Genomic DNA, 15,868 nt, shown 5'->3' on the forward strand with positions numbered 1-15,868 from the left:
AGCAAAAATATTAAGTACAGATAATTCAGGATTTGGTTTATTATATTCTCAGGAACATATACCGAGCGAAGTAGCCCAAGTGGTAGAGTGTTGGCTTCGCATTCGGAAGGTCGTGGGTTCGATTCCCGCTGCCGACCATCCTGACTGAGGTTTTGCAGGGTTTCCCTCAGTCCTACCAGGCAAATGCCGGGATGGTACCTACTAAACAGGCCCTGGCCGATATCTTCCGAAATCCTTTCTATTGTTGTTGTTGTTGTTGTTGTTGTTAGATATCCAGTTTAAAATGGCGTGTGAGCTGTATCTGGTGAGTGTTAAATAAATAAAATAAATAAACAAGCTAAGTTTGTTCTGGCAAACTTGGTTCAGGGAGCTTTGACCAAACGATTCGTTAACACTTTGGAAACATTTTCCTATGTGTAGAATATAGAATTAAAAGAAAAGTAAAATCTTCAATACTTTTCTACGACTTCTAAGTTATGAAGATAGCCATTCGCTTGTAGACTAAATTGCAGAATAAACACGGAAACTTGTGTTTGCATTTGAAAACAGCTGCAATCGTATTCGTCTCGCAGAACGACGCCTGTTGCTGCAGTGTCTTTGACATGAAAAACTTGAGCAATGTCCGACATCTTTTATCGATTTTTAGCGTGACTATTTCTCAAATACGCATTTAATTACATTTGTTATTTAAGTATATTTACTTTTTAATTTCATATTATACTTTCTACAACACGGAAGTAGGTTTATGCTGCTTACATTCCGACCCACTTCCTCACCTGTCCAGCGTTTTTGCATCCTAAATAAACGCAACCCGTCACACATTATGAGGAGGGAAAATATTAATATTATTCCAATTCTTGAAAAAGAGTCTGACGTTATGTCATGCAAAGGCAGAAAGTGCTGCATATCTTATTGATCGGTGAGAAGAGAGGAGTGAGTCAATGCTCTCCGGAACAGATTTAGTTGAAGAAGCGATTAAGGCAGAGCCATACAGAGACTGAAGTCACACACATGGCGAAAGTGGCGATTGCCGATGTCGTGAAGCTGGTTGAGGAGACAGGCGTAGAGCTGAAGCGAGCGGTGAGAAAAGTCCAGATCTCGTTACAAGCTTTAGCTCTTCAGCAGCGAGAGCTGCATGAAGAGATAACGGAGGCTCGGAAGGGGCGGGAACCGTGGACAAAGAACGCTCAGTTGTACAAGAAGATTGATTATTTGGAATTTCAGGTGCGACGCAACAACCTCATCCTGTTCAACGTTCCTGAGGAGGACGAGTGGGAGATTCCGGAAGTGACAACGGCCAAAGTGAAAGCCATTTTGAAGGAACATATGAAAATGAAAATTACCGATGATGACATTGAGGAAGCGCACAGGGTAGGGCGAAGAAAGGGTAAAAAACCGAAGCCAATCGTTTTCAGGTTGGTGATGTTTAAAAAGAAAATGGAGATTCTAAAGTGTCGGGGTTTGTTGAAAGGGACAGGACTGTACCTCGCAGAGGACTATTCAGACAAAGTGAGACAGGACCGAGAGTCTCTGAGGGAATATCTTGCCGAGGCTAAAAAGTTAGGTTACCACGCATTCCTTAGTTTCAACCGCCTCCATGTGAACGGTAAGATAATGAGTATTGAGGACTTGGAAGGGTCCAGTCGTAAAGATGACATTTTCTCAGCCTTGCGGAAGAGAAGAACATCCTCCAGTTCCGAAAGCAAGAGTAGAAGGGACTCAGAGAAACATATTTCTGACACGGGGAGCTCTGGTACACTCACCTTTAGTCGCGTTGGAGGAAAGAAAGAGGATGGAAAAGACTCAAGCAGGTAGGTAAGTGAGTCAGTGTGTGTGCGTGTTCATTATCTCAGTCACGCGAATTCTCGGTGAGGAAGTGTTCTGGATACATAACCTCCAGGATAATGAGAGTTGTCGCTCCACAAGTAATCTGTACCTTGTTCCAACATGTACGTGTGCGAATATGTTCGGGTTTACGTCGTCAAGCCCAAATTGCGGTAAGTGTACAGATTCTATTATTTTATTTTACTGTTATTATCATTATTATTCTAAAGCTTATCTTACTTTTAAAAGGAGCCACGGGTGACATTCGTGTATACAGATTTAACGACGGCAGTCAAACACGCAAATCTTAAAACATAAAAAGAGCTTAAAATAAGACGTTTATTTCTGAAGTGTCTTATTTTTATTGATTCATCTTTTTTTTTTTCAAGACACGTTGAAGTTAATACTAACAACGTATCACAAACTCAGGTGTAAATTATTTTGTATACTAACGTTGTAAAGTACACAGCCTGGAGAATTTAAACTGGAATATGGATTTTTTTAAAAAATACGAATCATTGTCAGCATTTCTTAACTGTAAAACTTAGTAAAATTATTATTATTATTATTATTATTATTATTATTATTATTATTATTATTATTATTATTATTATTATTATTATTGACAATGTTTCTTCAGAAAGAAAGATGGAATTTGCCTTTGCATTTTGCTTAAACAGAATATAGTTCCTTAAAGCATTGACATGTGAATTTCGACTATTGTAAGACTATCCTCTCGAAAGTGTATAACTTACAAAATTACAACAACAAATTATTTTTGGACCTCCCTCGTGGCTAAGTGGTTAGCGTACGCGCCTTTGGCATGGCAGACCCAGGTTCCATTCCCGGCGGGAGTTCATATAGGTCGGATTTTACATTAATTAGTAGGTCCAAGTCTCATATAGCCTCGCTCCTGAAAGGGACTCTAAACTGAAATCAAATAAAAAATATTTTTGTTATTTTGCTTACGTTTAATGGACTTAATTAAACAAGTTTGGCGAATTTGTTTCAGTTTATGATCCTAAGTGGAGCATTAATGCATTTACAACGATATTGTATATCTAGTTTGTGAATTTCTCCTATTTTTATATCTTGGTTTTGAGCAACGGTGCATAAAAGCACACAATCTGTCGTGTAGAAGAAGAAGAAGAAAATTTAAATGTTGTTGATTCTAAATAGAAAGAAATAAGATTTAATCTTAGTAGTTGAAGATGTATGTTGATTTTATGTGTATAATCGATGATTTTAGTTACCACACAGAAGATAGTTGTTTATTTAAAAGTTGCTATGACAACTAACAAGGAAAATTATTATTATTATTAATGAAGTTAAATGAAAAGGAATAAAAGGTAATAATCACACAAGGTGACGTGTCTTATTTAATACAATTTGATCGTATAGCTAAAAATTACGCGAACTGTGGGCTAGAATGTAACGTAAATATAACGTTACACATTTGACAGCATAGTTCATTATTTTGAGGTACAACATCCCTTTGCAGCTCAACTACTATATGAGACCTGAATGTATGTATAAATTAATATGTAGTTCGAGCTACCTTTGTTCTCGTGAAGAATCGCATGGCACGTATGCTAATCATTCGGTCAAAAAGGGAACTTACAAGTCTTTCATTTTAACGTTCCGCATTTAAGCCCTTTTAGGCTAAGGGAGACGGATGATTAAGGCAAGTGAATGATAATGAAACAATTGAAAGGAATTTGTGGGAGGAAACGGGAGTATTCTGAGAAAACCCAAGCACATGAGGTTGTCCACCTCAAACTTACTTGGGGCCGCGTTGGCTCAGTGGTAGAGCGTTCACTTCTGGTGCATGGGGTCTCTGGTTCGATCCCAGCTCAGTTCGTCCCACAAGTGAACTTCGTGATGAACAAACACGTGTGCGTGGGCTTCCTCGGGGTTCTCCTCTTTCTTCCCACTTTCTTCATTCCACCATTTTATTCATTTCTCATCATTAGCATCTGCTTTGGCCTAGTCAGCATAACCGTGGGACGTAAAACTCAAAGATTTCATTTCACAAACTTACTTGGCTGGGGATCAAACTTGACACCCCAAGCACTAAAGGAAAGAGCTCTATTATTGAGCCACCTTGCTCGCAAATGGGACTCATGTTCCTTGAGTAAGATAATTTATTTACTTATGGTATTATTTTCTATATTCTTAGTGCTTATGAACTGTTGTTGAAGATACGGTAATCGTAACTTTGAAATTGGGGATTTTGCGATTTTTTTTAAAAAAAAAAGAAAAGAGATACTTTCTGCAATTTCACAAATTGTATTGCGTCATGGCAAATAAATACAATAAAAACATCCAACTCTTCATGCATTTCACTTGCAACTGTTGTGGCACTTTTCTCAATATGTTTCATAGCATGATACATGTGTATATATATAGCCATCTAGTGCCTAGAGCGTGTGCCTGTGGTGCATATAGTCCTGGAATCGATTTGCGGTAGGAGAACACAAAAATAATTTTACAATCATTCTCTTTAATTAATCATCTGTCTCCTTTAGCCTAAAGGGAATAACCGTCGGACGTTAAGCTTTAAATAAATAAATAAATAAATTCCTAGTTGATTCTTACTCGAAAAGTGCATCATCACAAAGGGGTGCAATGAACTCAAAGGGGAAATGCTGATCGTACATTTTGTAGAGAAGATCTGCGGGCCATATTTTATCAAAGACCTTCACTACATCAAGTGTTGTTATGGCTACCAGAAATGGCTTTGTTGATTTTTTTTTGTTCCCGATAAAGGCCAGCCAGATAGGGCTGAGTTGAAACCCATTTTCCTCATTGAAACTGTCCCTTTCACATGTTCCTGTTCTCACGTAAAAGGAACAGTCTCAATAAAGACAATGTGTTTCGACGCAGCCCTATCTGGTCGGCTCCTTTCAGGAACAAAAACCAGCCACTCAACAAAACCATTTCTAGTAGCTACAACAAGAGCCAATCAGGAGCCAGCATCCCTCAGCAATCAGAAGTCAGTATTTCCCTCAGCCAATCACGAGCCCCATTCATAACTCCGCCCGTAAATAGGTACCATATATACATATTTTTATTGTACACTTCGCATCAAAAAAAATTGCGACAGCTAACGCCGTGCAGTTAGGCCACCCAATACACACCTTATCCCATAATCGTGTAAGGTAAAGAGATCTCTCTCTCCTCCTTTCTTTCTCTTGCCCTTCTCTCTCTCTCCTCCTTTCTTTCTCTCGCCCTTCTCTCTCTCTCCTCCTTTCTCTCCTATACTAAAATTAGCTAACAATAGGAGCGCAATTCTTATTTCAAACTACACATGTATTAGTTTCAATAAAATGAAATAACAAAACCGAGACGAAACAAAATTCATAAGTTGATGTAGCGAGAAACTGAAACACACACAATGAAAAGTTGAAACCAATGGATGCCTATTTCACAGAGATTCAGAAATCAGGAAGAGAGAGAGAAGAGGAGAGAAGAAGAAAAAGAAAAGGGAGAACAGATAAAACTGTGGAATTCAAACGTAGTAAGAAAAGAACCTAACATTACAAAGTTCCGTTTCCAGAAATCCAACAGTAATATAGAAATAACGTTTGTTTTTACATATTTTTTTTAGAACTATTCGAATATAGAGAGGATGCTTTAAACATTCATTATGTGCCTTTCATAATGGATAGCATACTCAATTTCAAGTAGAACTGTAGATCTCCTAGACACATCTAGGATAATCTTAAAGGTTTAACACACGTGCTTTTTGTTTCCGCGTGGTTCGATTGCATATTCGGTAGTGTTCATTGGATGTACTGTTCCAAAATACATTCTAATAAACCCAGTATATAGCGTTGGTCATGTCCTCGATTTCAGACTACTAATGCGAACTGGACAAAAAAGCAAAAAAAAAAAAAAAACCCGAAAAGAAAAGAGAAAGAAAGAAAGAAAGAGAAAATAGAAGAGTTCTATTTTACTGCAAAATTTCTATCAGAAATACCCTATATTAGAAGTCCAAAGTGTATCGTAATGAAAAGTTACAAATGTTGGAAAGGAAAAGTTTATGTTCCTCATAGATTTAGCATGTTTCAAATTTCAACGTGAAAAAAAAAAACATTGAATTATAGGATGGAAACAAATTTTGTGTCGACCTAGTATAAATAAAATTTTGTTTTCAAATAACCAAAGAGGTTACCATTTTCTAGTCTTTTCCGAAGATTTATATGTGCGCAACATCCAACATTGATTTCATCTCTTCTGGATATAACGTAATTTGCACAGATAAAATGAACACGTTAAGAGCTCAAACGGATCATCGTGTCAGTCGGATGATGTTGGTTAGGTTATAGACTACCTACCACTGGGTCGAGGATTCAAATCCGTAGTGACCCGGTAATTCGACTGAGACTCAGTAACCCAGAGGATAAAAAAGAGATTTTACTTATTATCTTGCGTTTAAACCACCCGACCGATCTCGATTAAATTTTCAACATAGATGAAGTTCGGGCCTAAGATGGTATTTATCTATTTACTTTGACGATATAACTTACGGTTGAGGGTAGGAAGGGGTTAAAAAGAATAAATAAAACTTGATAACTCGTAAAACAAAGGATCAATCACGATCAAATTTTAACATAGGTGAGGTTCGGGCCTGAGATGATTGTCATCGTTTCACTTTCACGCGAGAACTTGGAGAGGGAAATGGGAGAGGGAGATATATAAAACTAAATAAAATTTAATGACTCTTAAACCACCAAACCAATCTCGATCAAATTTTCAACCTAGATGAAGTTCGAACCTGAGATGGTTTCTGTCATATCACTTTGGCGGTTTAACATAAGAGATGGGGAGTGGGACCGACATTTATAAAAGAACAAAAAATTACCGGTGTAAGTGGCGAATCTATAATTTTTGGAGTCGCTGAGATTAACAGAAACACATCTGATGTTGTTTAAATCCAAATTCAGCCCCTCGATTTGGAGGAGGGGGAGACATAAAAATGATCGAAATAACCAATATCAGTGTCGAATTTATAGTTTTCCGGCTCGCTGAGATCAACAATGACACTGCAGGTGCTGTGCCCCACAACATAGGGTGGGGAGGGGATATATAAAACAGATCGAAAATGACCGATATCAAATAGCGCTTTAGTAATCCTAAACAGTGACTGAGTAACGGAACATATTTTTTCTCAATTTAATCCAACAAAGCGGTAATTGATAATAATAATAATAATAGACTACTTCCTGTGAATGTGAGCATTTATTATTATTATTATTATTATTATTATTATTATTATTATTATTATTATTATTATTATTATTGTTGTTATTATTATTATTATTATTATTCACGTACTTTTGAACTTGCACGACGAAATTACTGCAAAATATGTTTAATTTCTGTAATTTTTCCTGGATCGTATGTTTTTCCTTTATTAGTGGGCACTAATTTCTCTCTAGGCCGTCGAATAAGTCAATTTCGTTGTTACTTTGGTTTGTTCCAAAGATCAGGGCTAAAGTAAGTAATATTTGGCTTGTAATTTCAGATGGCATGATAGTGTAGGGGTAACGTAATGACCTTATGAATAATACAGCTATCGAAAGTAGGTTCAAATCCTGTTCACGACAAAGTTAATTTTGTTTCAAAGTGATTGCGAAGAATCGACTTATCATACTGGACAAGCAATACATAAGAATGTGGAAGCAAACACCTGTTATCATGATAGTGACGATTTACGAATGCTGGTTGGGAAAGGGCAAGGGGATTACCAGGACATTCCAAAGACATCATTGATCTGCAGTATACACTTTTCGTGATATTGTTCTCAGAAAGAAACACTACACCATTTGTTAAACAAAGTTTGGCTAAAGCAATCGGTGGTGTAGTGGTAACGTGCCAGACTTCCACATTAAAAATCTTGGTTCGATTCCCCATCGGGTAGTATGATTTTTTCGGATAAAATAATGGCTGCAGAGATTTATCTTCTGATGAAGAACTTACAAGGCATCACTGGCGATAATTCAAATAAACAGTGTGTGCGTTCTTTATCATATGCTGTAAAGATAAGTAAGTTTCATATTTATATTCGTTCCTCTTTCTTTCTTGACGTATCCCTATCCTGTCTTTGCATCTTTCACTTCTCCCCCTCTCTCACACACACGCACTTCATGTTCCAAAGTTAAAACGGAGCAAGAGCCCGATATACCTCGTCTAGAGAATCTTATTAACTGTTAACTTTGGCGTCGTGTTTTTCGTGCTCTGGGGATAACATCTCCAATCGTGGTCATCTCTGACAGAAAAACTGTTTAAACGCAAGGGAATAAGTAAAATCTCTTTTTTATCCTCTGGGTTACTGAGTCTCAGTCGAATTACCGGGTCACTACGGATTTGAATCCTCGACCCAGTGGTAGGTAGTCTATAACCTAACCAACATCATCCGACTGACACGATGATCCGTTTGAGCTCTTAACGTGTTCATTTTATCTGTGCAAATTACGTTATATCCAGAAGAGATGAAATCAATGTTGGATGTTGCGCACATATAAATCTTCGGAAAAGACTAGAAAATGGTAACCTCTTTGGTTATTTGAAAACAAAATTTTATTTATACTAGGTCGACACAAAATTTGTTTCCATCCTATAATTCAATGTTTTTTTTTTTCACGTTGAAATTTGAAACATGCTAAATCTATGAGGAACATAAACTTTTCCTTTCCAACATTTGTAACTTTTCATTACGATACACTTTGGACTTCTAATATAGGGTATTTCTGATAGAAATTTTGCAGTAAAATAGAACTCTTCTATTTTCTCTTTCTTTCTTTCTTTCTCTTTTCTTTTCGGTTTTTTTTTTTTTTTTTTTTTTGCTTTTTTGTCCAGTTCGCATTAGTAGTCTGAAATCGAGGACATGACCAACGCTATATACTGGGTTTATTAGAATGTATTTTGGAACAGTACATCCAATGAACACTACCGAATATGCAATCGAACCACGCGGAAACAAAAAGCACGTGTGTTAAACCTTTAAGATTATCCTAGATGTGTCTAGGAGATCTACAGTTCTACTTGAAATTGCGTATGCTATCCATTATGAAAGGCACATAACGAATGTTTAAAGCATCCTCTCTATATTCAAATAGTTCTAAAAAAAATATGTAAAAACAAACGTTATTTCTATATTACTGTTGGATTTCTGGAAACGGAACTTTGTAATGTTAGGTTCTTTTCTTACTACGTTTGAATTCCACAGTTTTATCTGTTCTCCCTTTTCTTTTTCTTCTTCTCTCCTCTTCTCTCTCTCTTCCTGATTTCTGAATCTCTGTGTAATAGGCATCCATTGGTTTCAACTTTTCATTGTGTGTGTTTCAGTTTCTCGCTACATCAACTTATGAATTTTGTTTCGTCTCGGTTTTGTTATTTCATTTTATCGAAACTAATACATGTGTAATTTGAAATAAGAATTACGCTCATATTGTTAGCTAATTTTAATATAGAAGAGAAGAAAGGAGGAGAGAGAGAGGGTATCTTTACCTGACACAATTATGGAATAAGCAGGTGTATATTAGGTGGCCTAACTGCATGGCGTTAGCAGTCGTAATTTTTTTGATGCTGAGTGTACAAGCTTTGCTTTAATATACTTTAATCGGATTTAAACTACTCAGTGAACAAAACAATGCTTTTTTGTAAAAATTATTAACATGTAAGTTTAACGCTTAGTGTAAAGATAGTATCTGAAAAAATGAAATGAAATTTTTGAGTTTTACGCCCCACGGTTATGCCGGTTAGGCTAAAGGAGGCGGTGATGATGAGTGATGAATGAAATGGTGGAATGAAGAAAGTGGGAGGAAATGGGAGAACCCCAAGAAAACCCAGGCACACGGTGTTTGTCCACCACGAAGTTCACTTGGCGGGAGCAGGGTTTGAACCCAGAACCCCAAGCAACAGAGGTGAACGCTCTACCACTGAGCCACCGCGGCCGCAGATAGTATCTGATGAAGCCAAAGTGGATACAGTAATTGGTGACACTGTTACAAGTTAATAATTTTTCCAATAAACGTATTGTCTTGATCAGTGAGTAGTTTAAATCGGATATAAATACATATGTACATGCCCACATCACTGGTCTCTTCGTTACAACCCCTGAAGATGAATGCAATGTCAGCATTTGAGAAGTCAGATATCAATACCTTCACCTGGCTGATAGCCCGAGAAAACTTACTAAAATACTCAGTGAAATTCAATGAAACAGATGTCTATGGGACATACTATGGACGTTCCATACTTATCTCAGGATATGCAGATTTGCAGTAGTAATTAAAAATAATGAACATATCCACGAGATTTCCCTTAGATTTCAATGGAATGCACTGCTCCAATCTTGGAACTGGAGGATTGTCCCTCCAATAACCCGTTTTGAAATGTGTTTTTTTTGGGGGGGGGGAGAAATGTGATGATTTGTGTCTGATTGCCACAGAGGAAAGTGAGATGAAATTGATGTCCCCCAGAAAAAGCCTCAAATCTGCCCACCTCTAGATCTTGAAGACAACTCTGCTCCCCTGATCCTCCACAGCATTGTTTTTCATGTTCATAAATACGACATCGCTTAATATATATGGAAACGGTCTTACCCGTCCCCCCAATGTTGAAGACAGATTTGCGACGCTGTCTGTGGGATATGTTGCAATAATTTTGATTATGAGGTAGATATGTGTTGTATCTACATGATAAGATCTGACAATATTTTTGTTGGATGGCGATTAATTTCTTGTCGATTTGTGAGACTATGATATAAACATAAAATTAGCTAATGATCTTAAGCTAATACATTTATACGAACGAGAAAACTGTAAAAGAAAATCTTCTACACTTTGAGCTATTGTTTTTTTGGCCTATATTCTCTTCAAGTCAAATTCCCTTTTAACTTCCTTTTGTGAATAAATGCCTTGTTAAGACCTAACAAGAGCATTATATGAGAACAGAAAGTCTTTTGCCTTCGTCTTCTAAGGTAATCCATTTAACTAACAAATGGCCTTTGTTGATGCTTCCGCCCATTTTATGTCTTAAGGACGTCAATGCAGAATCAATAACAGCTTCAGAGCAATTACGGCCCCCAATAACCAACACTTCTCCATCGACCAATTACGCCAGCATTTTCGAAGTAGCATTCATTTTTCTTGTCTTGCCAACTAGTTCACTAGGATCACTCTACTGAGTATCATAAGATTGTGGCATTAGTACGTATGTCCGTTACTTCACACGATAAGTTTTGAACGAAAGCGAGTGTTTTAAATTCTGTTTTTGCAATAGATAGCTGAGTGAATAACATATTCACTGGTGACATTGACTTTAATTGTGGCTATCCATTTTCCGTTTAGGGGCCCCAGTGGCTAGTGGTAGAGCTTACATCTCTGGTGTATGGGGTCCCTGGTTCGATCCCAGCCCGCGCCAAGTGGACTTTGTGGTGGACAAATACCGTGTGCGTGGATTTTGTCTGGATTTTCCTGTTTCTTCACTCCTGAAGTGTTCAATTAATTTCTCATCACCGTCTTTTTAGCCTAGTCGGCATACGCGTGGGACGTAAAACTTAAAAATTTCATTTTATTTTCTAGGCTAGTACTCGGCGTAGTTAGGAACTAGTAGGTCAAAGATTAGGTAAAATCAATGTTGACCCAACCCAGTTGAAGGTGTATGCTGAACCATGAACAATTTACCACAATTCATCCAACTCCCGATCCCCATTTTTCTTCTTTTATAGGGGTTAACGTTGGCAACTCAATTCGTTGGCAAATGCTTGGAAAAGCGGCCGATTCTAACGTAGAACCAACATTGGCTAGCCTACCATTTCACACTGTTGGGTTTACCGTCTATACTCGTTGCTAGGTAAATTTGATTATCACTCAAGATCAAAGATAAGTTTTATGCAGTTGAATAATTCCAGGAAGTTTTCCAGAATTAAATGCTCGAACCTGTAGCGTGCCATTCTGCAATCTAGATCTCTTGGAAGTGTGCATTGAGGAAAACTTATTGAAATGGTAATCTGTGCACCGAGGTCCATCGACCAATGAATGATCGGATTGAATAGCGTCTGATCCATTTGAGTTACTTAGTCCTAAATTAGCTATACCATAACTGGAACATGTACTTCTGACCCGAACGTGCTTTGTTGAGTTTTTAATTCATTAGAAGATGGTCTCTTTTAAGAAGCTACATTTATAGTCACTACAAGGGATGCTCCCCTAAAGTGGACTTATACCCAATCAGTAAAATACTGCATCAGTCATTGAGGAAGTAACTTCCTGAGCTTTACATACATGAATTATTATTTTTTTATGTAACTTTTAGTTGAAGCTTGCTATACTCAACTTGTACTCAGTGAGTTCCGATGGAATTTTCCGTTTGGTCAAATGTTGTAAAGAGCTTTGGTCAAATATTGTAACATGAATTATACCGAAAGCTACATATTAGTAAGTCCAGGTATTGGAAACTGTCCGAAGAAGTCGAGTTTCTTCTTAAATGTTGATATCACGTTTAATCCCCGGTTAAGTTTAGGAGATGATGAAGGTAACTTCTCTGCAAAAAGAATGAAAATACTTTGCTAATAAGCAAAAGAGAAACGCCTTGTTTTATATTAGTGATATCTTGAAAAAACTTTTTGTAGAAGTTAACTCATATGCATATGTTGTTTGTCCTAATTTTCAGGAGCAGCCCAGAGTTCGCAGAGGCGGACTCCGAGGGAAAGCCTCGGGGAAGCAGAAAAAGAACGCAATCGGAGAAAATGGTGAGCACTTTTATTATTATAGTACTTACATTTTTACGTCTAGTTACTTACTTTTGATGAATACGAGGGGGAGTCAAATGAAAACCATAATTATTTTTTTAAATATTATTTATTGGTCACACAGGGTACAGAAGTAAATCACTTCTCAACATAGTCCCCTCCTCGTTCAATGCAAGTCCGCCAGCGCTTCGGAAGAGCCTGAATACCTGCAGAAAAAAGTCTTTTGGGCGACGGCCAACCACTCGTGCACCGCGTTGCGTACCTCTTCATCGGAGTGGAACTTCCTGCCGCCCACTCCTTGCTCGCTCGCTTTGTTTCAGGCTGATGGTAATGCACCCATGTTTCGTCACCAGTGACAATTCGTGACAGAAAGGCATTACCGTCACGTTCAGCACGCCACAAAAGGTCTTCGCACGCATCAACACGTCGCTGTTTCAGTTCAGGCGTCAGTTGTCTGGGCACCCATCTTGCAGGCACCTTATGAAACTGAAGAACATCATTCACAATATGATGTGCCGATCCATGACTCATGTGTACACATGCTGCAATTTCGGTTTCACACCTTCACTTCGCAAAAACCGAATCACAGAGAACGCTGCTCCTCGCTGGTGCATGTGGCTAATGGAGCTGCCATTTTGGAACTGTTGTTGCGCCGGTGTTTGTGCATCTGCCGGCTGCTGCCACCTAGGAGACATCCGGCATACTATCGTAAACAGGCATGCCAACTTACAGCTCACTGGCGCCATATGCGGATTTTTATTTCTACTTTTATGGTTTTCAGTTGACTTACCCTCATAAAGAATTATATAAAGAATTAAAGTGCATATCTTAGACTCACCTCAATTAAAAGAGGTATAATAAAAGAGGAATGTTCAAAAGCAAACCCTTGTATTTGGCTTCTCTGTGCAAATAAAATAGCCAAACTTCACCGATAATCGTTCAAAGTACCAGAATTGAATTTCAGCTCTGCATGCCAAGAGAATAATCCGCCATTCTTAAGATCAATCAATAGATTGCGAAATACACTTTGAAGCAACAAATTTTTCATCGAACAACAGTACTTCAAATGCAACAACAGCCCGGAAACAGTTCCTTGATCATTTTGCAAGCAGTATGGGGAGTGAAACAGTGATTAACACGACACACGGTCAGTATCATAATCAGCCTAAGTGTTCATAGTTTGAGGGAGAAATTTCGTAAGTAAATTTAGCGAAAAGAGAAAAAGATATTTTTTGCTATAAAACGTAAAACCCAGGGAGATACTCGTGCCTACTGGTAGACCAATATAAAAGTGTATTTTTTTCGTTGTTCTTCAGAAATGGAGCAACACAATAGCAGTAGTATATTGTGGCTGGGTGTATTGTATTTATTTTTGTAAAAAAAAGAAAAAAGAAAAAAGTGAAAGAAATAGAAGCAATATAAATGGTTGGCACTTTCTTTAATATAGCTAAAGTAATCTGATCCCATAACTACTTATGTCATAGGCATTGAACTCAACAACCTAGGGGAAATTTATTTTTTTAAAAAGGAAAATTTTGTGTCAGTTGGGGAAAACTTTTCAATGGAAACCAATGTAAACTGATCAGTAGGGCAACCCAAATGCATAAAAACCATAATGGCATTTTACACCTATGGTTGGTACCTTGAACATGATTGTGGTTGTCTAAGGGTCCAGAAGAAACGAATTTTAAAAGCATAATAAAGCATATAGCACAATTCTTGGAAAATTCTGTTTAACTGCAAGATTCGCATATTGTATTAATATTTTTTAAAACCAGTATTTACAATGCAAAATCTTTGAGAACATAACAATGCAACAATGAAAAGCTTATTTTTATTTTCGTAAACTTTTCGGTGTAATTCTTTGAAATGGAGAAAAGAAAACTTCCCGCCAACAAGGAATAAACAATAGTTTTCTTCTAAGCATAACTGCGCAGTTACGAATGATGATTTGAAATGTACAAAAAGTGCACAAGAACTTCATACTATATTGTTATGTGTACCTCTTGAACTTGAGCACTTTTTGTATTTTTATGGTGGCATCTTTTACTTCCCCTTTCTGTATAGGTGAGCAGCCCCTAAGATGCACACAAGTGATTAAAAAAACTGACCCGAGTAAAGCATATCTCTTTACAGTGCATTAAGTAGAAAGTTCATTAAATATGAAAGAAACTGGTTGCATAAAATATTAATAAATAGATCAAGGTATTTAGAATATTTAATATATAGTAAACATTATACATTATACACGATTAATGTAAAACGACGATTAAAATTAACAATAAAGCATAATTAAACAAAAAATAAAGCATAATGTGGGTTGCTCTACTGATCAGGCTGTTGTTGCATTTGTAGTACTGTTGAAAGATGAAAATATGTTGCTCCGAAGTGTATTTCAATCAATAGACGTTGATAATGCCGGATTATTTATTCTCTTGGAATGCAGTGATGAAATATTAAAGAGTTTGTTCGGCTTCCCGTAAAATTTCGTGATTTACCCTGCAAAAAGAAGGAAAATAAAAGGTTTTGCTTGTGGATATTTCTTTTTTTTAACAGTTTGTAAATTCGTCCTTTTTTTGATTTTAGTAAACATTTTTTATAAGTATTTACCCTCTGTATTTACAACATACCATCTCATCATTTATTTCTTATACTTTACATTAAAGTTTAAAAATAAGTTGACTCCATGTATTTTTGTTCTAAACTCAAATTTGAAAACTTTTTTCGCTCAAAATTTCAATGTAAAAGCCCAAATTCAGCTTTGATGACACGTAACTTGGGAACCAAAGACCTTCACATTACATAATTTCATACGAATGGTAAGAAGCCGTCGTAGCCGGATCTTAATTCAGAACCTGCATGGAAAGAAAGCAAGAAGAATGTGTTTAAAAGAATTTTTGCACAACAATTTTGAATCACCGGGTATTTATCCTGTGCTGTTATGTAACTGTACATAACAAGTAAGTAATGCAGGTTGCACACAGGCAAGACGTTCTTGGAAAATACACAAGAAGAAAAGTGCCTAACGTTTGATCTCCCGCCTTGAGCTGAAAATCGATAAACTACTTAGTACGTGATTAGATATGGTGCAGATTGACGGTTCCTCTAGGTCATTTCCTACGCGAAAAACTAAAAACAGACACACAAATTATTATATTAGTAGTAGTAAAGAAGATACATAATATTCTCATCAAGGTGTGTTGCCACGCTACGTTGGGTTAAGATCGGATGAATTTCTTCTTTGGTGTACAATTAATACAAAGGGTGTTCAATAAATTTTGC

The 15,868-nt window shown here is 37.0% G+C and overlaps 1 protein-coding gene across 2 annotated transcripts in view; it reads left to right on the top strand.

Annotated features, from left to right (window-relative positions):
- The window catches only part of LOC145672399 (uncharacterized), a 290,548-nt gene that overhangs the window by 186,182 nt on the left and 88,498 nt on the right, over window positions 1-15,868 (top strand). For both annotated transcript variants that reach the window (XM_081741553.1, XM_081741554.1), the window contains exon 3: window positions 12,508-12,586. In XM_081741553.1, coding sequence (XP_081597679.1) covers window positions 12,508-12,586 — 79 coding nt within the window. The remainder of the gene's footprint in view (window positions 1-12,507; window positions 12,587-15,868) is intronic.

The sequence above is a fragment of the Thermobia domestica genome, chromosome 16 (genome assembly GCF_964235325.1).
Source record: "Thermobia domestica chromosome 16, izTheDome1.hap1.1, whole genome shotgun sequence".
Taxonomy (NCBI): Eukaryota; Metazoa; Arthropoda; class Insecta; order Zygentoma; family Lepismatidae; genus Thermobia; species Thermobia domestica.